This window comes from Sphaeramia orbicularis, chromosome 9 (genome assembly GCF_902148855.1).
Source record: "Sphaeramia orbicularis chromosome 9, fSphaOr1.1, whole genome shotgun sequence".
In the NCBI taxonomy this organism is placed as follows: domain Eukaryota; kingdom Metazoa; phylum Chordata; class Actinopteri; order Kurtiformes; family Apogonidae; genus Sphaeramia; species Sphaeramia orbicularis.
The window spans coordinates 7,790,027-7,816,244 of record NC_043965.1 but is presented as its reverse complement, the minus strand read 5'-3'; the positions used below and the strand labels follow the sequence as shown (position 1 = coordinate 7,816,244).

Below are 26,218 nucleotides of genomic sequence, written 5' to 3'. Positions count from 1 at the left end.
CTATCTATCTATCTATCTATCTATCTATCTATCTATCTATCTATCTATCTATCTATCTATCTATCTATCTATCTATCTATCTATCTATCTATCTATCTATCTATCTATCTATCTATCTATCTATCTATCTATCTATCTATCTATCTAATCTCAGATATGTGTAGGAAGACTTATTTGGTTGAATTTGTTCATAATTTCTTTCAACCAAAAGAAAGTGTTCTTTTATAGCTATGTAAAGCAGTGAAAATGACACCACTGCACCTTGTGATCATTCCATTTGCAAACCCTTTAAACTGTAACCGCAGATACTTTGGAAAATAATGTGATTTGGCTTCATGAATCCCTCTGAAATAGACTATTTGTGATTCAGTTGGAGGTACCATCATACTTGAGTTGCAGCTTCTTTGGAGATGAGACGCCCATTTAAAAATGTTTTTTTACATTATTCATGCCTGATTTCTGTATGGCCAAAGCCTGGCAGACCAGGACGCAGGTCAAAATGTTCAATATTTTTATCAAATGCTTCTCCTTGTATTCCAGGCATAGTGTCATTTAAGACTTTTTAATGTCAAACCACATCAGATACAGATATTATCTAAGTAGTGTGTTTTATTGTGTAATAACACGTTCAGTAGGGATCTGTAAAGTCCTCTACCTGGGATATAGAGATTATTTTCCCTTATTTTTTCCCGTTGAACACAGGGAATCAGTTCTTTATAGTGTTAAGCTGCTTTTTCTCTTATGGGCTGTATTCTCTCTATGATCTCCTACCTGTGTTTTTAACTATTTTACACATAATCATACACAAACTGATTGACTATTAAATGCACATTTCGTCGATAATGTGTGAATGTGCCCAGAACGCTCAGATAATGTCATTCCAAACGGTTTGTGTCCTTAGGCTGTGTTCGACTGCGTGGTCAACTCCTTGAAGAACGTGCTGAACATCCTCATCGTTTACATCCTCTTCATGTTCATCTTTGCCGTCATTGCGGTACAGCTGTTCAAGGGAAAATTCTTCTACTGCACAGATGAGTCCAAGGGCCTGCAGAAGGACTGCAAGTTGGTCTAAACCCCTTCCTACCCAAACCTTCCTCATGTCTTTTTATCTCACAGTTTTAAGTTGTACACTGCTACACCACTGTGTTTGTAACCTCACAAATCTTTGCCTACAGTATAATCTGTCCTGGTTTGATGTTTTCCAGAGGACAGTTTCTAGACTACGACAAAGACGAGGTGGCTGCCATGCCCAGAGAGTGGAAAAAATATGAGTTCCACTACGACAACGTGCTGTGGGCCTTCCTCACCCTCTTCACTGTGTCCACTGGGGAGGGATGGCCGACGTAAGTGCATCTTAAGCCGTAATTGACTCGTATTACCTGGGGAACTCTACCTGGTAAGCCTGTCTTAAAGGAGCTATAGGCAGGGTAGTATGGAATGTATGTGACCACTAGAGGGAGTAATGAGTCACTGTAGCCTTGAGTCTGTCGGTTTCTAAATTTAATGAAAACTAAAGCAAAAGAATCTTTGAGGAAAGAGGCAGAGTGTGACAAGATGAGGATGAGAACTGCAGTTTTCAGAGTCAGAGTGACTCAGTGGTAAAAGCTAGAAGTGCTGTTGTTTTCTCCACTGGACACAGCTTTACAGGTGTAAAGATTCTGAGGCTTAAGAAGGTATAAAGTTATCATGTAATGTTATTATCTTTGCTAAGTGGATGTTTGTTGATCTACGGTTCAGACTAAACTGACGGTTCTGACCTTGTTCGTCTTTAGTGCAGCTATTGACAACACAAACCGTACAGAAAACAGAGGTGATTTGTGGTTTTATTGTGGCTGTTTTCAGTCTAAAAACAGAGCTAAACTAACAGAGCTAAACTAACAGAGCTGTAATGTAAACTATCAGCTAATGCAGCACGTATAAGCCATATAAGACACAGTGTTATTTTGAGCCACTGTCAAAATAAACGACTGTCAATTTTAGTTTGAAGAAGAAAATTTGATGATACCACAATACACGTGTGAAAAATGAGCTTTATACCTAATTCAGTGAGTGTTAGTCTGTGGATGCATAGGGTTAATTTATTTGGGATTTTTGAGCATGTTCTGGTTCGTGACTTTCCCTGCTATTATAATATACTGAAAAAAAAAAAAAAGTTAGAATAATAAAAATATATATATTTATAAATCGATGCAAATATGCCAGTTCTACAATGTCTAAAGTACACATTCCATCAGAAGTTCCCTGTCATACTTATACTTAAAAATATGAGGCTTTTTTTTGTCATGCTTTTATTCTGCTTCTAGTTGAGCATTATGGAGGCCTTATTATATGTAAAAATTCTGACAGTATTATGGCTGTAAATTCAGTATTATTTTGTTGTTACACAGCGTGAGGACAAATTCTCACACTTTAAAGACCAAACTCAAATCCGTCTGGGGAGTGGAATCTTAAAAGCTGATTTTTCTCTGTGTTTCAACAGTTGGATGTAACAACGAACACTGACATTGAATCTGGGAGAAAATGTTAGTAAATTAGAAGGAAATGCTATTGTACTCAAGGACTTCTTATGATATAGAAACTAACCCCTAATGTCTCTGCTTTATGGAATAAATCTGGGCTTTGCTTGAATTTCATGACATTAAAGCATGGGTTTAATGTCAAGGATCACTGTTAATAGGATTTCACTTTACCATAACTGCGGAGCCTTTTGAAAGGAAGAGAACATTTTCTACATGCTGCTTAGCATGTCAGTGACCTTTTGAGATTATGGGCTTCTGAAAGGTTCGAACATGCTGAACACTGCAAATCACAGAAATTTTGCTTCACACAGAGCTAATCCATCACTGAGTATTTGTGCTTGATGATGTAGTTTAGATAATTTGCTATGGTATTTTCAGTTAACCCCTTGTTGACTTTTGTCGCACATTCGCCTCAATATTCCACTTTTTTTGTAATGAGGTTCTGCTCAGCACTCTGAATGTACTTATGTTACCTGATTATCTCTGATCCCTGATGTTCTTGGATCAATTTGTTATTAATTTCATGACATTCTACTGATTTTTGAATCATGTTGGTTTTGTTTGGATTGTTGACTAGAATAACTGATTAGTAGCAGTATTAATAATATAATCTACATACCTGAGAGTGGAAAATTTGTTTAACCCATAAAGACCCAATGCTACTTTTGTGGTACTTCCCAAAGAATATTTTCCTCTATATTTATCCTTTCTTTAGTGATTTATCACCATTTGTTGAAATATTATCTTCTTCATTTTGCATTTTTTCCATATAAATCATGTATTTTCCTATAGTTAACTCACTGATCATGTAGATGTTCATAAAAACTCAGATTAAACTTGAGTGTTATTATATCACAAACAGAGAAAACTGAAGAACAAGTGACTTTTTCAGCAAAAATACCATTAACTGAACATAAAACCAGTGTGTTCATCTACTGTCATTGATCCAGCTCCATAGGTTTCACTGGTGAATCAATGTTGTAGAAGATGACAGTGTTTCCACGGTAACTACAGAGCCTCTGAAGGTCTAAATGGATCATATCTGATGACCATGAAAAGATGACAAACTGTATTTTACACCAATTATTTACACTTAATAGGTTTAGTGGCTCTGAAGTTATTAAACATTTTACATAAGTAGATGATTTTGGATGATGGTGGATATTTGGGTCTTTATGGGTTAATTACTATTATCCCAATGATGCCTGATGTCAGTAATCTGCATCATAGCTATTGTCAGTGCTATATTCAAATTAACATCTTCACTTAATTTAGCGACAACACAAATAATTATTTTTTTCCATAATTGTAAATTCATTTGGGTAGTAAGTGGTTAACGGACATGGCCGATTTACACAGGATTAAAACTGCAGACATCCTCTACAATTAAAGGGGTCATGTTTTGCTAAACCCACTTTTATTAGTCTTTGGTTCATTTATTTGTATATTTGGACCCTAATAGTTCATACAGTTTGAATTTGAACCCTCCAGGTGCTGCAAATCTATCTTTATATTGATTTTGGCAAAAATCAAGTGGATTCCTACAACCTGTTTCAATTCCTTCTTAATTTGTAATGACTAGTTAGGTCACAACATTTGCACATATAAGGTCAAGACTTCTGACGAACATTTCTCCAAGTACGCCATAATTGTTCGTCAGCAGCAGCGGTTGTAGTCCATACTGAAAATATGTCCAAACTTGGAGCCAATTACCTAAAATGTTCAGTTGTTGGTTGAATGGGACAGAGCAGCACAGCCAACAACCTGGAAGGGGATGGGGTCATGCGCATTTAAAGGGCCAGCGCTCAAAACAACCTTTCTGGTGTCATTACTTAAAACCAGCGTTGAAGATGGACCTGTGGAGTTTAATTAATGAGGAATTCAGACTCAAGCAGAGCATTTACAGTTTATGTAGACCACAGGGAAATGTTTGAAAATGCATAATTCCATTTAAAAAAAACAAATATCACTCCTTTAATATACATTTCCTGAGGTCTTGTCGTAGTACTAATCCCATGCAAATAGGGCTTTAAACACAGATTTTGCTATTCCCGTGTGAAAGAGGCATAAAACACAGACATAGGGGGATATTTAAGATGAGATAGTAATGGTCCAGTGTGAATAGGGAATTGAAATCTGCATGTATAAAATGTAATAATTATATGTAACCTAAATGGTTAAACGGCTCCTGTGGCTAAAACATTTCAAGGAGAAATGAATATGTTTCATAAGAATACTGTTCGAGCGCACATACTTGATTAGAATCATGGGTCATTGAAGCTCTTCTGGTGTTTACTACTCTCTTAATTTGTCGTCCATTTGTCCTTCTGGTTTGTAAAGTTGTAAGAATTTGCAAACATTTTACCCAGCAGCTATTTACACATCCAGAGGACACAGAACAGCATTAGCATTCATTCACAGTCGTGTTTCTCTCCACTTAATAAATATACAGGGCAAGTCAGACTCCACAGAAAAAGATCAGGCTCTTTAAGCTGCAGATCTGTTAATAGTGATGCATGGGTCGACCCGAAACCCCCCGAGGTCCCGCTGGGGGTAAGATTACGGGAAAATATTGTAGGTTCAGGCAGGTCAGGTCGAAAAGTGACAAGAAAGTGTTCCAACAAAATTTGAACTAACTTCCTGAAACATGTCGGTGTGATTACACTTCCACCTTCTCTCCCCTTTGGTTTGTCACTGTCTCACTCCCAAACTGAGTAAGATGAATGTTTCACCTTTCCTTGTGTATCCTTTGGTACATTCTTAAATCTCCTTCATACTCAGAGGTAGCATTCAGACCCATCTCTCCTGTGTCAGGATGATTCAGCTGAATTCATTCCACAGGCTGTAATGGTTCCAGGACGGTTCAATGTACAGACGTTTGGTTTTTAGGCTGAAATATGGCCTCATGAAGCATCTTTTAGGAGGGAAGCTGATGGAGTTTCATATGTTAGACACTATGGATGATGGCGGGAAGCTGAAGGAGTCTGTGCTGGTTCACCTTGTGTTTGATGACTTATAGCTGGGGTGTCAAACTCATTTTAGTTCAGGGGCCACATATACAACCCAATATGATCTCAACCAGTAAAATAACAGTGAAAAAAGTTAAATTCAATTATGAAAATGTTTACATTTATGAAATATCTTTTTTTTTTAATTTCTTAAGAAAAATAATTGCAATTTTAATATTATACCCCCATTTATGTGCATCATAACTTACAAATCACAGTGGATCTACAAATACACAAAACATTTAATAACAGGCAGAACGTTCTTAAAATTGCATTCATTTCTGTTAAGACATTTCAAGTTGTTCATATTTGTTCAGGTTATTCACATTTTTTGTCAAAGGATAGTTTATAAATGTAAACATTTTCATGTACTTTTACTTTTTACATTAAAACGAGAAAAAATTGGACTTCTGTACAATATCCCTAAGTGCAATTTGTGGAGAGTATTTATTTTTAGATATTTATTGCAAGTCACTCTGTTATTATTTTTAAATTAATTTTATACTGCCTATATCTTATCACTTTTATTCTGATTGTATCTTTTAATCTTTTACTCTTGTACTCTGAGAGACCTCTGCATAATGATTCCTATGTACCTGAATGTGTACAAATGGTGAATAAACTATCTTATCTTATCTTATCTTAATGCTATTTTACTGGTCTGACCCACTTGAGATCGTATGTGTATGCGTGCCCTGTGCTAAAATGACTTTAACATCATTGATTTTTAATATCATCAGTGTAATTTTTGCATTTCACAAATTCATTTCATGGGCCTGATTGGACCCTTTGACAGGCTGGTTTTGGCCCACGGGCCATATGTTTGGCCCCTCACTTACGTATAGGTATTCTTATGCTTGTTACCAGAATTTTGCTGACACCTGATGGATAAAATCTTCAGCAGAACAGTCTGTTATTATAGTAAATTAAATGACCTCTCATATGTCCTCAGCTGAATGTTAGTTTAATGCCTATTACATGTTCATAAAAGAGCCTTAATCACACTTTCTGCTTTTTGCTGAATCTAATTTTGTGATAAATTAGGCTTTATCATTGAAGGATTTATTCCTCGTATGCTTTATTACAGATAAAGTATCAACACAAGACTGCACATGTTCTCTCTTTCCTCTCAGGGTCTTGAAGCACTCGGTGGACGCCACCTTTGAAGATGAGGGTCCCAGTCCGGGCTACCGGATAGAGATGTCTATCTTCTATGTTGTCTACTTTGTTGTCTTCCCTTTTTTCTTTGTCAACATCTTCGTTGCTCTGATTATCATCACATTCCAGGAGCAGGGAGACAAGGTGTTGTCTGAGTGCAGCTTGGAAAAGAATGAGGTAACACTGAAGAATACAACAGCTCTTTTTACACATATAATATATTAGCAGTTACTATAATGTCATTTTCTCGGTCAGTTTCTCCACATGTCTTCAATTGGCCACACATATATACAGAGTACTGTGTGCATAATTACTAGGAAAGGGAGTATTTTGACCATATCATCCTTTTTATGCATTTTGTCCATCTCCAAACTACATTAAGGCAAGGCAAGTTTATTTATATAGCACATTTCAGCAAAAACGCAATTCAAGGTGCTTCACACAAATTCAATGTCTTATTGGATTTAATCATTTTCAGGTGATATATATATATATATATATATATATATATATATATATATATATATATATATATATATATATATATATATATATATATGATAATAGAGGGTTGTTCGTTTATTATTCTCACTGTAACCGATAGAAAAAAATAACTGACATCAGAAAATTTTCATTTTTCCTTTAGCTGCATAATAATTCTGCACAGTAATAGTTGCCAAATAAATGTGCACTAATAGATATTCTCTTAAGAAAGCCAAAACTTCATTTTTACTCTCTTAAATATTCAGGTTGGACATGTATTAACATTTTTTTACTGAGCCAGAGCACTGTGGTTGTATAATAATACAATTTATTCTCAAAAATACAACTTGCACACAGTCTACGTGTTACATGTTGATATAGGTCATACATAGGTACTTCCGTTCCCAAGAAATGGAACCAAAAAGAGCATATAAGAAAAGAAATGTTGATTTTACTTGCACTGACTGGTGTATAGGCAATCAACTGTTTCAGAAATTTTAATGGCTGCAAAAAAATGAGACGCCATACAGGATGTAATCTAGTATTTCACACATTTATACACTCCCCTTTGTCATTTATACATTTTAAGTGTCACATTCATATATTTACTGTATGTATTTTAACTGTCACTTAAACATGTTCTCTAACGCATGAAGGAAATATGTAGATTTGAGAGGAGAATGTCTGCATGTATGAAAATAATACATTTGTACCACATATCCAAGGAGAATGTATGTGTGAGGGTAAGTTTAGTGGAAATGGAGGGAGGATTATGGAAACAGGTGGTGTTTTTTTGTTTTATGATTTACTAAAATGCTTGTATACGGAGGATCAAACAATGACCATGTTTAAAAAAAATGGATTTTTCCTTGTGCATGCACACATTCTCCTCATATATGCACATATCCTAATACTATATATCAGAATCAGAATCAGCATACAAGGAATTTGGCTTCGGTTTTTCCTTTGCTCATGACGTACAATTTCATCATGAACCCAAACACACTTAAACATATACCTAATATAAACAAACATTCGACTAGAGACAAGGACAGCAATGGTTGAGATTTACAATGGATTTGTAATATGTACAGAGTGCAAATTGGAGTTTTTATACTGTAAGTGGATGTGTACAGGGATCCAGTCTATTAAAAAAAGACATACGTATATATTCTCCTCATACATGCATGCGTACGCCTCATACACACATTTATTCTAATTGAATAGACATATTCTCCTCATTCATGTATATATTCTGGTCATGCATATACACCCTCATATATGCAACTTCAGGTATGTAGATTATTTTATTGATTCTACTATTGATTAGTTCACCCAGGCAGCAATCCAAAATCAGCAGAATGTCATGAAATTAATTACACTGTTACTGAAACAGCTTTTAAATGAATCCATGAATGTTAGGGATCATAACCAGGTAATACATGTACATTCACATAGAGTGCTAAGCAGCACCTCATTAGGAAAGACGGGAGTATTGAGACAAATTCATGACAGTAGTCTGGTTAATACAACAATCTGAGCTGTTCTGTACATTATAACTGTGGTTAACGCCAGTCACAAGTTCCAAAAAAACACAGAAGAAGATAATGATTTGTGTTAAACCGTGTGTGATTAATTCCATGAATTGCTAACAAATAGCAGTGTGACAGATCTCAGACAGCAGTCACTTTTCCATTGGACATATTTGCAAAACTTTACCGATATTCACTAAATGTCGAAAAAACAGAAGTGTGTACTGTTGGTTTTTCCATTAAATCACAAATGCGATGATTTGTTTATTTATCACGAGATGTCACGTGAAATCATTCAATAAACATGGTGACGAACATAGATATCTGTTGTTTTGAATCTACAATACTTGTTACCCGGTTATCACGTACAAAATTAAAAAAATATTCAGTTTCCTTGTTTGTCCACACATATTGTGCCATGTTTGTTTTAAAACTCTTCTTTTTTGCTTGTTGTAACATCCATCAACGTCTGTTTTTTTTTTTTTTTTTTTTTTTTTTTTTACATGACTAGTTGCGCAAAAAGGTCTTTCTATTGCAGTTTTGTGCAATATACCAATTTCGCTATGTGCTACGAGTGTTTTGGCGAAATTGTCTTGTTTCCATTACGCAAATTTTTATGTGCATCTTATATTTGCGCAAATTGAGGGTCAATGGAAAAGTGATTAGTGAAACACAGGTCTGGTTTCTTTCTTGCAGAGAGCTTGTATTGACTTTGCCATTAATGCGAAGCCTTTGACGCGCTACATGCCAGAGAACACCCAGTCCTTCCAGTACAGGATGTGGAAGTTTGTGGTTTCAGCTCCGTTTGAGTACTCCATCATGATTATGATCGCCGTCAACACCGTTGTACTAATGATGAAGGTAAGAAAAACCGAATGAGTAAAACCGTTTCCTACCTAATATTGAGACGTTCGTGTGAATAAAATTGTCTTGTGTTCATATGTTTCAGTTCCATGGGGCTCCAGATTTTTATGAAGCAATGCTGAAGAACCTCAACATTGTCTTCACCACTCTGTTCTCTCTGGAGTGTATCCTCAAGATCATTGCATTTGGTCCTCTAGTGAGTAACTTATATGAGGGTCATTTCACACCAATTCACTTCTACCATTTTGTTCAGATCATGAAATTTATGATTTTTTTTATATTGGCAATGAATATTAACACTTGCACATTAAAGAAGAAATTAAAGTAATTCCAAGTCAACATATCTATAATGTGTGTTTTCAGTTCTACAGATCTGATAACTACTATGTAACAGGACTATTAGTATAGTTTTTAATAGTTCAACAGTAGTATTATGATTCTTTTGCTTTGGCTTGATTTTAGTAGCAGCTACTTGCAGGAATTAATCATTAGGGTTTAAAAAAAGAAAAGTACTTGGACTCAAAGTGAGTTTACATGAGGAGCTTTTTGGATGCGATCCAAATAGACATAAAAATCTGAGAAAACTCCAAGATGCTCTCATTTTACACATTCATCTTCCATTTTTAAAGCATGCAGCCATATTAAGGACAAATAAAAATCTCATTAAGGCAAAAAAATTGACTCCCAGATGATTGTTTGATGTCAAGAATGATCACAGTTTAGTTATTTGGGTGATATACTACTACTGTTGTTACTAATACAATTACTACTAATATGAATATATTTATGTATACAGCCAGACCAGTAGTTATTGAAAAATATACACATACAAATACAATAAATTAACTAAACAGTAAAATCAGTAGCGGTACAACAAAATAATATAGCAATCAATTAAATATGAGGCTAAAATAGTGAATTTTTTTAAAGGGATTTAATTCAGTCCACTTCATATTAATTTTATTTATATATTCCAGTACCTGTGCAAAGTTAAGTTTGTCGCATTTCAGTGACATTAAAGTTGGATAAATGTCATGTGGTCGTTGAGACTGAAGTTGCATTGCAAAATATCAGATATGTATCGGATTTAGGACCACTTATGAAAGTGGCCTGGGTCGGATTTGTACTGTTCAAACTGTCTATAACAGATCGGATACAGGTCACATATAGGCAAAAAAACTGGATTTGTGCCACATTTGCCTGCAGTCTGAACGTAGCCTCACTGTACTCAGTTTATTTATTTAACCTTTATTTAAGATAAGATAAGACTTTATTGATCCCACCATGGGGAAATTTAACAGTTTATAGCAGCAATACACAACACATCAGTGCAAAAGAAAGGCAGGTAGAAATAAACATTCTTAAAGTATGAAAATGTAAGTATAAAATTTTAATAGTTTACTTTTTATACTTTACCAGGTTTATACCAGGAAGGTTAGTTGAGAACTGATTTTCATTTTCAATTACAACCCGGACATATAGAGATGAACAATTAATCACTCTCACATTCACACCTATGGGCACTTTAGATTAACCAATTAACCTACTAGTTCCACCCGTTCCAACCCGACAATTTATATTGAAATTAGGAACCAATTATCGCTAACTCCGCAGCAGTGAGAAATGACTCTGGCATTGGAGTAAATAAATACATTTTCCCGAATTTTATGAGTCACAAATATTTGCCAGTACAGCCATGATATAGGCTGTGAAATGGGCATTAAATTCTGTTCTAAGCAGTCTTAAAAAGTTGTCATGGAAATTTCTAGCACTCCGGACACAATTTTGAAGCAAGAACACAAGAAGTCACAGAATTGGGGTTAAGCAGATATATTTTTTACATATGCAAGAAATATTGAGACAATAGACCGCAATAGCCAAAGCCGCGCCCCCTGCTGTTTGATCAACAGAAGAATTTTCAAAGCTTATACATGTTTAGTCTTTTCCCATGTTAGGTTAACTACCAGTTGGTTGGTTACTTCTCAACTCCACCTATGTACACATTTGACCTTAAACAGTAAAAGGAGGACACTTAGATGGTGAAGTATTCCTTAAAGAGAAGGTAGACCAGTGTTTTTCAAACTTGGGGTGTGGAATTAAAATGGGGTTGCCTGAAATTTCTTGTAATTGATAAAAACAAAACAAAACAAAAAATTTACTAATAAAAAATATATGGTGAGTTGACAGAGACAATCCCAATACATAAAAGACATGACAAACTGAAGCTGAAACTGCAGCACTGTGGTTCTGTTTATCTGTCAAATGCTCATTGTGGTCAGTTTCAGATGCTGCAGCGCTTTCATAATTCATAATTTGAGTTCTTGTTTGTTCAGTATTAATTGTCAGCCTTGTAAATCCAAGCTGGACTGACTGTACATATCCTGACCAAGGGAAATAAAATTCTCACTTTGTGCAGTAATCTACACCTGACTTTTCTGCCTCCGTCCTTAATAATATACATTATGTAGACCAAATGTCATCTAAAATTAACATTTATTTGAAACATGGTATAGCAAACTATTACATGATCAAAAACAAATTAATTTTAGCAATTTTGCCAGAAATTTGTGATGTTAAAATGGGGTCACGAGTAAAAAAAACGTTGGAAACCACTGAGGTAGACAATAAGACTGACTCATCAATTTGTAGACAGTGAAGGAAACAAGCTTGACATGTTCACAGCAGGCGGTCATATGTTATGTCGTGTTTAAAATGAGAATACTGGACACTGCAATATTCTACTTTCTTCGTCAGTCTTAAATTGAACTTGTAGAAGCCTGTAGGAACCCTGGTTTTATGTAATGACCCCTAAACCAACACTTAATGGCCTGAACAGTTGATTGGAACTAATAAGTGTGACCTGTTGTTTCTCAGAACTACCTAAAGGACGCCTGGAACGTGTTTGACTTTGTGACCGTGCTTGGCAGCATCACCGACATCCTGGTGACTGAAATCAATGTAAGAACCCCCGTCCACCTCACACAGGATCAGTGTGTTGTACCAATACGACGACGCTCTCATGGACCGGGGACAGGGAGGCGCAAAACAAGCCTGTACAGCAAGCTCTGCGCAAACAAGCTAACTAGCCACATCAGCAAAGACACTCCCATGGCGGCGGTCCAGAGAGCCTGATTGCTTTAGAAGAGACGGAGAGGGGAGAGGGTAGAGAGGCAGTCTTTTGTTTGATAGGATCGATGCAGTGTGGAGGCCTGGCACAGGAGTCCAGCTCAGACGACTCCTTTGTGTTTTCTGTGGTTTCTCTATTCAGGACTGTTCCATAGTGAGCTTATCTGTATACATGTGTGTATTTAAATGTGTGTAGTTGTTGAGTTGTATCCATTTATGTTGTGCAATATGACTGTTCCTGTTCTCTCACCTTTCCTGCCCCCCTCTTCTTCCTTTCTGTTTTCTCTGTTCTCTTCTCTCCCTTCATGTCTCTGTTTATTTTCATCTTGTTGATTGTGGTCACCGGTGTTGCCATACCCTGATCCAACAACGCCAGACTACGGTGAGTGACTTTACGCTGCCATTCCCTGCTCTTATACTGTTATATTCAAGTCGTAAAGTAGTGTCTCTAAGGTCAAGTGAGTTTAATAAGAACATTAAATATACACTATATGGACAAAAGTATGTGGACACAGGTGTTTTTTTTTCTAACAGGGGTCTGGGATACAAAACAATAATGACTAATGTCATAATATAGTTTTATATTGTGATAAATATTATTGCATTGGTTAGTTTGGTTTAAATTATCTTTGCTTCCAAAATGCCTCAGAGATGGTTTTTACTTAATTTCTCTCAACATTTATTTAGTTTTTTGGTTTTTTTTTTTTATCCATGACTATGATTTTAAATGTTCTACCTCTATATTTCTAAAATATTTTTCATGCTCTGACTGAAAATAATAATTTTCTACCACAATTAACCATCTACTTTATTCACATCTCACTGAGGAAGAAAAATCTCCCATTAAACTTTAAGGAAATATTGATGTTTATAAACTATATGGACAAAAGTACCGGGACACATCATGGCTACATTCGTAAGATGTCCTGTTCATAATGATTTGGGGTAAAAAAGTCAATTCCTTGATGGGCGGACAGAAAACAGAAAATATGCACTTGTGAAACATAAAATATGAAGAGAAAAAAGAAGCATTTTTATACATTTAGATTTAAATTTAAATATTGTATATATATTTACAATGTATTTGCACGTAATGCTGTTATTTTATTTTTTACATCCCTGTTATGTAGAATGTAACCAGCTGTGTCAATGAGTTTTAATAAGTTTAGCTGCAGTTTAGTAAAAGCCTGTACATACTCTGCAAGGATATAGCGCTTTGTTCGTTTTCTTGAAGGGGTAAGAACAACAAAGTTGGTTCTGCTCAGGACATTTCACACTTCATGGGAAGTCCTCTGCTTTTCCACATTTACCACGCCCACTTAGACATTTTGACCAATCACACAATCCTTATTTGGGACCACACATGAAAACAGTGCTGATCGGATGATATTGTGAGAATAAACTGCAAGAAAAAATGACGTCATTCTTTTCTTTTAGCTCTGGGAGAAAGAACACATTTCCCGGTTGTTTTATTTAATAACCTTAAAGCTGTGTTTCTCTGTGAGTTGTAAGAGCGTCATGTTGTGCGTGTGTCCAACAGGACAGGCTGCTGAACCTGAGCTTCCTGAGGCTGTTCAGAGCCGCTCGGCTCATCAAGCTGCTACGGCAGGGTTACACCATCCGCATCCTGCTGTGGACCTTTGTCCAGTCCTTCAAGGTATTCACTCACTGCTGAACACACGATACATACTGCGAATGTTAGTTTAACCCATAAAGACCCAGTGCTACTTTTATGGCAGTTCCCACATGATTTTTTTCTCTCCATTTAACCTTTTTTAAGTGAGTTATCACTATTTATTATAATAATATCCTCTGTATTTTGCCTTTTTCAGTGAAAATCAGGTATTTTCCTATATTTAATTCACTGATCATGTAGATGTACATAAAAACTCAGATGAAAGTTGAAGGTCTTTGTATCAAATACATAGAAAACTGAAGAAAAAGTGACCTTTTTCAGCAAAGATATCATTAACTGAACATAAAAACAAGTGTCTCCATCCACTGTCATCGATCCGACTCCATGGGTTTTACTGGTGAATCAATATTGTAGAAAATGACAGTGTTTCCATGTTCACTACGGAGCCTCTGAACGTCCAAATGGGTCATATGTGATGACAAACTGTATTTTACACCAATTATTGACATGTATTGATAGAATTAGTGGATCAACAGGTATAATAGACTCTAGATCAGTATATGTTTTTGGTCAGTGGTGGATGTTTGGGTCTTTATGGGTTAATGTTGCATATTCTCAGCACACCTCCTGGTTGGAATAATCCAGGGCGAATATTAATAATTAAAAATGTTTTGGTTTCCTTTTGTTCCCTTTAGGCCCTGCCTTATGTTTGCCTGCTGATTGCAATGCTGTTCTTCATTTATGCCATCATTGGGATGCAGGTGGGTACCGCTCTGCTGTGGTCACAGACTAGTCTCACATAGACCCATCTCTGTGCCAGTGTTGTAGATAGACCTGGCACTGTCCACTGTCAGTCTGGAGCAGGGAGGAGAGTTAGTTAGTTGGATTGCTTTTGAACAGCACTTAGCACAGGATGTTATGACAATGCATTTAGAAAATAAGTGGAATCTGTGTGCATGAAGAAGCACCTTATGGTATTAAAATCACAAAATTATACTCGATGTATATTCAACAAAAACTGGAACAGGAAAAAAATAGCCTTATTTCAGTCATCTCCGGTGAAAAACATTGTAATTTTAGAATAGAATAGAATAGATCTTTATTGCCATTGCTACAGCTGAAAATCAGTTTAGCAGCAAACACTTAAAGTGCAAAAAAGACTGTATAAAATTATCACATAAAATGCTGAAAAATATTGGCAATAAACAAAAACTACAGAGATAAAAAAAAATTGATTATTCAAATACTACTAAAATACTACTAATTACTACTCAAATATACAAAAAGCCAACTCTATACTACAGATAAGAAATATGTACATATAATATATACAGAATAATATATATAGGTGATACAGATAAATTACTAGCAAGTGGTGCTAGGCACAGCAAACCCCAGCCCTCGCATATATTGTAGCTTGTTTTGGCATCGATCCAGCTGATGTTATCATGTCTATGCGTGTGCTGATGTCAGCATATCAGTTGCCTGTATATATGTATCAAGGTTTAAGTAAATTTTTTAAAAAAAGGATGTTTTTATAGACATTTGAAAGTTTGCCCATTATAAGTAAATGGGAGGAAAAAAAGAATTAAAAAATAAACCCAATTTGGTTTGAATTCAATTTGCTGTTAGAGTGTTAACAAAGAAAATAACAAAGAAACAAACAAACCAGACCAAAAACAATACCCCTTGCCTCCCCTTCAGGGGGCGGGGTAATAATAAAGGTAAATTAAAACGAGGTGCATGGCTGTGATTATTGTACTGAGGTGGGGTGAGTATTGCATTGGTATACAAAACAACAATAGCTGCTGAAATGTGAAGAGTGCCAGGTCGCTGCATCTATACACGCTGCCATCTTTCGTCTATGGCAACAGAGGATTCCAAGCCCAGCCTCACGGAGGATGTTTCCTGGAAGAGTCTCATTAAAAATATTTTCCACTCCTGTCCAGAAATCTCATCTCTTAGACTCTTCTGGCTCCTGGACAAACTGAGGCTCCCAGGAAGCCAACTACTACTGTTTATTTTGGTCCTGCCCACATCAGATATTTTTAGCACAAAATATATATAGAATTAGTTATTTTTGGAGACAAAGTTGTAGTAAATTGGGATGAATTCCTGTTTCTCATACAATCGACATCCACTAATACTGAAACTAAGTATTTTGAGTATGGTTTCTTGAGATTAGCTAATGAAAACTGGATTAAGCTGAACACACTCATCTGTCTGGGTGAGCATATTATGCACACTTTGCACTTCATGCAATAAAAGTTCATATTATTTTTCATAATTTGTATTAAATCACAATTCAAAATTTGTTAATTTTTTTAAGGTTTTTAAAATTCTGACCTAGCCACTAAAATTAGCACACCAATACCCATCTCCAAAATGAGTAAAAAAAATGCACATCACCACATTTTAGAATTTAACATTGTCCTAAAAAATAATAATACAGTAATAATGATGATACATATTAACCAGTTTTGCTCTTAATCATTAAAATGTGCCAGGCTGCAAAAAAAAAAAAAAAAAAATCACATTTTTGTGTAGTATATTGGGGAAAAAACCCAACATTTTTGTGGGGTTTTTTTACACCAAAAATATGGTTTGTTTATATTGCAAACATGACATTTAATGGGGTAAGAAATATGAGCATTTTTTCATATTTGGTATTTTCATTTGCAGCTCGAGTTTATGAAATACATTTAAAAAAAAAAAAAAAAAAAAAAAAAAAAGTAAAAGCAAACTATGAAATTTTTTTTGACATCACAACTATACTGTACAGATTATGCACTTTTGGTGGTTTGGGAGGGTTAAACTTATTTTTCACTCTTTTGTGTAAATATTTCATTCTACTGTACTAACTAGAATCACCCCATGTTCATTAAGGTGTGTTCATATTTGTTTGTTTATTTTGTCCTTGACTTACTGTAAAAATATGAAAACCTGATGGGTGCAAATGAAATGTGATCCAACCAAAAGGAACAAAAAAGACTAAATTCTAACAGAGTAGAACAACAGCACATAAGAAAGATGTGTGTCATTGTGAAAATTTAGTTTTCACTGTGTAATTGCATCTCAAAGTTATCATGACTGGGATGTTTCTTATGCGTGAACTCCATGTAGACTGTGACAGTGCAGACCGTTCACCTCAGTGTGTCTCTGCTACAGGTGTTTGGTAACATCGAGCTGAACGAGGAGACGGCCATCAATCACCACAACAACTTCCGCACTTTCCTGCAGGCGCTCATGCTTCTATTCAGGTATGTGGAGGTTATGTATTCAACACTATAGTTTTGTAGCATTCATACGTGTATAATTATCAACAAGCTATGTCACTGAATTTCATGAAACTTGCCATTAACATTGTGAAAAGTGGCATTTGATTGATAGCCGGAGTTATATAGACTTCATTCTGTCACACTTTAGTTAGAAGTAAGTTATTTATTTGGTACCACAGTACAGAATTATTATCATCTTGAAGTTTAATGGTTTGTTTTTAGCTTTCAATTTAGTTTTAGGAGTGTATAAGTCTGTAAGATATAGATTTGTTTTTAATTTGAGTAGCTGACTAATTTTAATTTAGGTAGTTTTTATTTTGTTTTAGTGTTGAAACTTATTTTGTATTAAAGGTTCCATTTTATAAACCGTCTGGTCTTGCCCACAATTAACAATTAATAGTGGGTGAAAACAAAGCTAGTTTTATTAACTTTAGTTTGTTTTGCATGTTTTTTTACAGTTTTTAATTAGTCTTTGTGTTCGTGAAAACTTTAGTCTATATAATGATTTTTTCTTTGCTAGTTCCAGTTTCAGTCTTTTATAGTTTCCATTAATTATAGTACCTCTGCTGTAATAAAACTACCTCTAGTAACATAACAGTGGCTCCTGTCTTTAACCCAGCATGATTTAATGATGGACCCATTTTTCTACAAGTCCAGGGATCAATACACTATCAACTGGATATAAATAAGTGTCTGTCAGAGTTCAACCTTGTCTATTGAATGTTGTTAAAACTGAATCAAAACCTGCCGTCAGCCTTTTGTCTTTAGAACTAATTAGAAAACAACGGTGTGTGTCTTTGTATCAGGAGTGCGACTGGCGAGGCGTGGCACGAGATCATGTTATCGTGTCTGAGTCACCGAGCCTGTGACGAGCGATCAGGGTCCCATGGGAAGGAGTGTGGCAGTGATTTTGCCTATTTCTACTTTGTTTCCTTTATCTTCCTCTGCTCCTTCCTGGTCAGTAACTTCATCACGCGTTCTGTTAATATGTTTATTATTGTTATGTCAGTTGTACCATGAGTGTTAATTAACCCATAGAGACCCAAACATCCACCGTCGACCAAAACCATCTTCTGATCTAACATGATTCATACCTGTTGATCCACTAATTCTATCAAAACATGTAAGTAAACTGGTCTAAAATACAGTTTGTCATCTTCTCATGGTCATCAGATATGACCCATTTGGACGTTCAGAGGCTCCATAGTTACCGTGGAAACACTGTCATCCTCTACAACATTGATTCATCAGTAACACCCATGGAGGTGGATCAATGACAGTGGATGGACACACTTGTTTTATGTTCATTTGATGATATATTTTACTAAAAGTCATTTTTTCATCAGTTTTGTGTGTTCGGATCCAATTACCTTCGGATATTACCCCTGATCAGCAAATTAAATATGAGAAATGAAGTCACTTTTTCTATTTTATTTTTCCTGAGTCATTTATCACAATTTACAGAGGTTTAAAAATTCAGAGGATAGACCTCTCTATTTTTCAGTGCTGTTTAGTTGTTTTCTTCTATTTAATTTGCTGACCATGGGTAATATTCAAAGGTAATTGGATCTGAACAGAGACAACTGAAGAAAATGTGACTTTTTCAGTAAAAAATATAAAATGAACATAAAAAGAAGTGTCTCCAAACTGCTATTTGTATAAATATGTTATAAATTTAGGTTTAAATTTAAACATTATATACATATGTGCAATGTATTTGCACATACACGCGGTGTGATGTTACACAGCGGTATCAGAATTTCACAACTGGCGTATCCCTGGTATCATTGTAAAACCATCAAGTGAATCCATTTCCATCTCACTGATCAGTTTTAAATGTTGTTGTTGGATGTTAAGTGACTGTTTCTGTTCCAGATGCTGAACCTGTTCGTGGCCGTCATTATGGATAATTTCGAGTACCTCACCAGAGACTCCTCCATCCTGGGGCCTCATCACCTCGATGAGTTCATCAGGGTTTGGGCCGAGTACGACCCGGCTGCGTGGTATGTTTACGCCTTCCTCTGGGCTCCAGAGAATAGCATTCAAAGTAAAGTGGGTGGGGGGGGTAGACACTCTAACCTTACTGCTCTCTGTCCCATTTGTGACTAAGGGACTGAACGTCACCTCTCATATAGAGACCTCGTTCCTATACCTTGTTGTATGCAGACAGCCCACTAATGATTATTGTTTTATTTTAAGCTGTGCTGAACGTTGTGTTTATTTATGTGCTTGTTCTTTTCCGCAGCGGACGGATTTCCTATAAGGATATGTACAATTTGTTACGCGTTATCTCACCCCCCCTTGGCTTAGGGAAGAACTGCCCTAATAGGGTAGCATACAAGGTTTGCAACCACCAGACATTTCCGTCACTAGGGTGCTTTGTGTACCTCTATGCCAAGAGACTTTTAACTGAATGGCTGTGCACCAATGAAATCGCCTTTACACTAGCACCCGCCCCTTCAAACTGACTGGCTTTGATTGATGATGCCGGAGTGGAAACAAAGCTTTCAAAGCCACGGCATCGTCCCAACATGCCGCCTGCCATGCCTCCCTTCTCCTGTCTGTAAAATTTAGACGGCTTCCTGTTAGATAAAAAACACAAAATCATGGAAAAAACTCGCAAATTCTACAACTAAAATCAGATCCAAAGCCGTATGATTCTGTGATCTTTTTATGAAGACGTCTGCCAGAGGAAAGCAAGGCTATGCTAAGGCTAACGAAGCCCCAAACCAACGCTTGGGCTGGCTTTGAAACCTTTGTCTCCGTGGTTGAAGTACCAGTGAGATGTCTGCCAGCATGCCTTCGCAGACATCCCCGTTACAATGCTGTCATTTCTCTTCCCTCCCATCAGCATCCTGTATGTTGGGTCAACTCATGTCCCCTCCACGCTCCGCCTCCCCCTCCACCACTAAACTCACTCTTTACCATCCCATGTTTCCTCTCAGGGATCCTGAGCTCCACAGCGATGCATCCCCGTGCCCCGACACAGCGGCCGAGGATGGCATCCATCTTACATCTCACTCTAGGAAATCTATTAACAACAGATTTCTGTTTTTTGTACTTTTCCTTTCCATTATTCTCTTTTTTGGTTGATTTCTTCCCTTCTCTAACTCCCCATCCTTCTCTGTTTGCGTTCTGTTTTGTTTTTTTTTTTTACATTTATTTTTCTACCCTGTGAAGTGGCCGTATCAAGTACCTCGATATGTATCAGATGCTGCTCCACATGTCCCCACCCTTAGGTTTGGGAAAGAAATGTCCGCCAAGAGTCGCCTACAAGGTAGACCCTCCTCTTCCTCCACCTTCTTCCCTGTGCTCGACAACCTTTCTCCCATTGGCGTGAACTCAGGCAAATGTCTGTGCTCTGCAGTGTTCCCTCATTTCTTCACTTTGTTTTGCTAGTGCTCTGATATTTTTGGTGTAAGCCCCTACCTCATACTCCTCGCCTTTATTGTTCCTTTGAGCATAGCTGCTTGTGTGGGCTAATACCCATCATTGATAATTTTAACACAAAGCTTAACTAAGATGACTAAGAAGTCACGTTAATTACCATTAGGATGCACAGTACTGTGTTTATGGAAGAGACTATTTCCTCTGAATGGTACACCCTAGCTGGGGGTTTTATTTTGTGGAGCAGTGTGTGGGTTTGTGTGTGTGAATATGTGCGTCTGAGTGTACGTGAGTGTAGCTTTTGTTGCTTTTCTGTGGGAGAATTACCTTCAAAGTGTGTGCTTTTCACTCACTGTTATTCTGTCTCTGCTCTTCATTCCCTGTCATACTTTCTCTCACCTCATCTCCGTCTGTCCACCGGTGGAAGCTGTTTATCTGTGTAGAACCTGAATATGTGTGTGCGTGTGTGTGTGTGTTCATGTGTTAATGCTGCACAGAAAGAGTTACATCCCATTTCCACGTGATATTAACGTGCAAACTATTTTTAATGAAGCAAGAAACACTTTCGTCTCAGATGGCAGTGAAACGTGCTGCAAGTGTGAAGTATTAAGTGGATGAAAATAAAACATTTAGACTTAACACAATTAAGACAAATAATAAAGTTGTGTACAAACGTCTCAGACCACCTGCAGTTTTGCATATTGTTTAGCTTATGTTGATACAGTATATGATCTTAATAAATCAACTACAGTTTGGAACAATTTATATCGACTTCATACACACTAAATAAACACAAGTAAATGACTAGAAAAAAATTACCTTAATCTTAATTAATGTTTGGATACAATACAGTACAATGGCTATGGAGGAAAGTTTGTGACATTTTAGAATAGAATAGAATAGAATAGATCTTTATAGTCACTGTTACAGGGACAATGAAAAAATCAGTTTAGCAGCAAACACTTAAAGTGCAAAAAGACTATATAAGAATATCACACAAAATTATAATGAAAATATATAGAAAAATATTGATAATATACAAAAACTACAAAGAAATACTAAAATATACAAAAAGCCAACCCTACACTACAGATAAAAGAAATATATACAACATAGAAGGATATATACAGCTAGTATAGGATTTCTTTTTGCATCTTTGTCACTTTTTCTTTCCGTTTTTATTAAACTTCGTTTGTGAAGTGATTATACTAATTTTTTCTCTAGAGCAAGTGGAATTTTTGCCCATTCTTGCTGTTAAGAAGAGTTGAGTACAGTTTATTTACAAAGGAATTTATTGAAAAAATTAAACAGTGACATAGAAGAACAAAATCCCTGCCCTGTCCCAAGATGATGTATAAAGTCTTGGCCTTTTTTGTTTTTTTATTTCACTGTTGCATAATAATGTTTTTAACTCTAAACTATGATTAAACATGATGCAGGAATTATACATGTTGTCCCTAATGTAAAGCCTTATAAAGATGTATTTATTTCCGCTGTCCTATACCTTTATCATCTTCATCATCATCACAGCAGCCCCCCTCCTTTGACCTGAGATGCATGTTTGCTTTTAGCTCTGCTGAACTACTAATGCATGTGCAGATATCCTCACTGTGTGCACAGAATCAGGATATTTAGAGACTGATGAATGAACTAAGGCCTATGATCAGATACTCTTATCCAGATCGAAAACCTTTACATGGATTTTATGTTAATACCATGTGTAAATGGGGTCCTATAAAATCCATGTGGGCTCTTTTGTGGTCCACATTATTTCTTATGAAATATAAGATGTCATTGACACTGAATTCTCTGATGAGCATTGTGTCTGAAGCCGCCACAAGATGCCGCTGACTATGTTTACATGCACAAAATATTCTGGTTGTTATTTTTGTTCTGAAAAAATAAGTATTCTTATGAAACTTCTTCCTTCTGACCAGATATGTGACCTTTTCATTTGGCTGTGCAACTGTTAGTTGGTTCTTATTCAACATACAGAGCAATAAATATATACAGTAAATACTCCGATTCTATGTTTGCATAGAATTGGAGTTAAGTCTTCAATTTTTGTGCATGAAAATGTTTTTATTTTTACTGTACTGAAGAATTGACTAGTTACACAGTTGTGGAAAAAAATATTAGACCACCCCTTGTTTTCTTCAATTTCTTGTTCATTTTAATGCCTGGTACAACTAAAGGTACATTTATTTGGACAAATATAATGATAACCACAAAAATATTTCATAAAAGTTTAATTTACGAGCTGATATCTATCCATTTTCCACGTTTTCTTGACAATAACCAAAATCATGTCAGTTCTTACATCAATATCTATGGCATTGTACTGACAAAAACAGTGCTTTTAGGCAGTCCATGTTTTCTTTTCTGTCTGTTTTAGTCACATGATACACACAGGAGTTAGCACTTGATTGCATAATCATTGTTTTTGATGACTTTTGATGGTCTAATAATTTTTTCTGCGACTGTAGTTTAGATCAACTTAGATTTAGTGTAGGTTTTCAGATATTTTGAGGAAATGTTTCATTTTATAGAAGCTGAAAACAGAAGGAAAAATGTAAATATCTGCCTAGAATGCTTCTAAATTAAGAATAATTAACATATACCATATGTCTTAATCAGAAAATACTCCTTTTGGAACGAGACCTACTTTGGAATATGCACACAACAATGTCTTTCCTTCAGAATTATGGTATTGGTATTGTATTAACTATATTTATGTGATTCAAGCTGCGTGCAAGCATTACAATTTGGGAGCTCTAACAGATAAATAATATTTTAAAAATTATAATGATCACATTCAACAGTACAGAGACTGGATTTCCAGCTACTTTATCATGCATTCAAGTAGAATAAAGTGAATGCCAAGGTAATTATGGCTGTGTATTTTGTTTATTATACGGTTTTCTCCTTGACTCCAGTGAGTCAAGCATTGACAAATGACCCCTAAGGAAAGTTTTTAAAAGCCTCCTCTCTGCATCAATATTTCTATTTGATAAGAAAAAAATGAAAAATACAGCATCACCACACTGGGATAATACTGCAACTGTATTCACAAATGACAGGAAATCATTAAGTGCTGTTGTAAAATCACAGTTTTATCAAAAAGCTGAAGTGGCGTCAACTTATATCGCTATTAACCCATAAAGACCCAAACAGCCACTGATGACCAAACCCATCTACTGATCTAAAATGTTTAGCCGATAAAGACCCAGATATCCTACGAGTGACCAAAAGCATCTACTGATTTAAAATGTTTAATTGTTTCTGATCCACTAAACGTATCATGTCAATAATTGGTGTAAAATGCAGTTTATCATCTTTTCATGATCATCAGATATGACCCATTTGGACATTCAGAGGCTTGTTAGTAAACGTGGAAACACTGTCATCTGGTACAACATTGATTCACCAGTAAAACCCATGGAGTTGGATCAATGACAGTGGATGGAAACACTTGGTTTCTGTTCAGTTAATGATATATTTTATTGAAAAAGTCACTTTTTCCTCAAGTTTTCACTGTGGTATGATAAACCTCAAATGTAATCTCAGCATGATGATCGAAGTACATGATCGATAAATTAAATCAAGAAAAACACCCGATTTTCACTGACAAAATGCTAAATTGAGAGGATAATATTTTGATAAATGGTGGTAAATCCCTGAAAGGTTAAATACAGAGAAAAAATAATTTGGAAAGTGCAACAAAATTTGCACTGGGTCTTTATAGGTTAAAAATAAACAAACAGAGGATGGAGTTTCAGTGACAAATTCAGACTAGTTGGATGCAAGTGTGCATGTAAACATAGTCAATATTGCGTGTTTCAAACCAGTTGCAGCCTGTGTGTGTGTGTGTGAGTGTGTGACCAGATTACAATCCAGTATGGTTGTGTTGTTTGTTTGTATGTATGTGTGTGTATCTGTGTGTCTGCCCCTCACTCCTTCACCTCCATCTCATTCTGACTCTGGTCTCTCTTCTTTTCTGCACTGCCTCTGATAGCACATGTAGGTGAATGCTTTTTGTGTGCAGGGGAGCTCAACTCTTACACCAGCGATCCCACAGCATTCTGTATTCATGTAGTGGTGCCACTAGTTCTCCATCAACCAAGTCTTCCTGCTAAGGCTGCCTAAGCTTGATGGAATGGACACTCTTTATTGATAGCTACCACTGTAGATGTAGAGCAAACTCAACCTTCTCAACTCCCAAGTTGCTCGGATGGCAACCACAGAGTCGAGCTCCTGCGACTGTCGACGCACCTCTCATGGTTATGCGTTACATGCCTTCTCTCACCTTTTTTTCGGTCGATGTCAGTCTTGCACCAGTGCACTTTGACTTGCAGCGTAGTGCATACTGTAGCCAATAGCAGTGAATGTGAATGTCTAGTTTGTCTCCTCTGTACGTACTTGTCGAGAAGACTTTTTGTGTGCTGAAAACAATCTTCCAAATATGTTTTTCTTTTTATCAATATGGCCAAACTTACACCTATTTATCAAAACTTAGCCAAACGCTGTCACATTCTGAGAGTGAATCAATGAAGCGTATTGGACGCAGAGCAGCACACAGATTGATTTCTCTGGGTGGACTTGTATGTTCTGACAGGGCTGTTGGCTGCAGCTCATTTATGTAACTTGTCTTTCACTTCACATCTCCTCTCCTCAGCGCCTGGTCAAAATGAACATGCCCATCGCCGACGACAACACGGTCCACTTTACCTCCACCCTGATGGCCCTGATCCGGACTGCCCTGGAGATCAAACTGGCCTCAGGTCAGAGACACGCAACACACATCACCAGAGTAGAAACGGGAGAAAACTGTGATTGTATTTGGGATTATTGATTTTGCTGTTCATTTTATTTTATTTTATTTTATTTTTATTTAATTTAGTATTATTATTATTATTATTATTATTATTTGCTTTTATTTTTATGTATTTATTTTCTTTTCCCCCTAAGCTTCTTTCTATACTATTATTTAAAACCCTTTTCTGATTTCTCGCTTCTGTATATCCATATCCTTTAACCCTTTTACTTATTAGACTGACAATTTTGTTCTTTCATTCTTTCTTCTGTTTCCACCTGGATATGCAAAACCTGCACAAAACAAAACAAAAAAAATCATAAATAACCACACACACACACACACACATATATATATATATATATATACACACACACACACAAATGCACTTGTAAATAGCCCTTTGTTTGCACC

The 26,218-nt window shown here is 36.1% G+C and overlaps 1 protein-coding gene across 1 annotated transcript in view; it reads left to right on the top strand.

The window, feature by feature from the left end:
• Positions 1–26,218, top strand: part of cacna1ba (calcium channel, voltage-dependent, N type, alpha 1B subunit, a) — a 243,832-nt gene that overhangs the window by 189,025 nt on the left and 28,589 nt on the right. The window contains exons 28-41 of the mRNA XM_030143711.1: positions 902–1,062; positions 1,206–1,343; positions 6,661–6,862; positions 9,397–9,561; positions 9,650–9,760; positions 12,439–12,522; positions 13,067–13,072; positions 14,231–14,347; positions 15,022–15,087; positions 17,495–17,586; positions 18,411–18,561; positions 19,480–19,607; positions 20,785–20,881; positions 25,667–25,772. Of these exons, the coding sequence (XP_029999571.1) occupies positions 902–1,062; positions 1,206–1,343; positions 6,661–6,862; positions 9,397–9,561; positions 9,650–9,760; positions 12,439–12,522; positions 13,067–13,072; positions 14,231–14,347; positions 15,022–15,087; positions 17,495–17,586; positions 18,411–18,561; positions 19,480–19,607; positions 20,785–20,881; positions 25,667–25,772 (1,624 nt within the window). The remainder of the gene's footprint in view (positions 1–901; positions 1,063–1,205; positions 1,344–6,660; positions 6,863–9,396; positions 9,562–9,649; positions 9,761–12,438; positions 12,523–13,066; positions 13,073–14,230; positions 14,348–15,021; positions 15,088–17,494; positions 17,587–18,410; positions 18,562–19,479; positions 19,608–20,784; positions 20,882–25,666; positions 25,773–26,218) is intronic.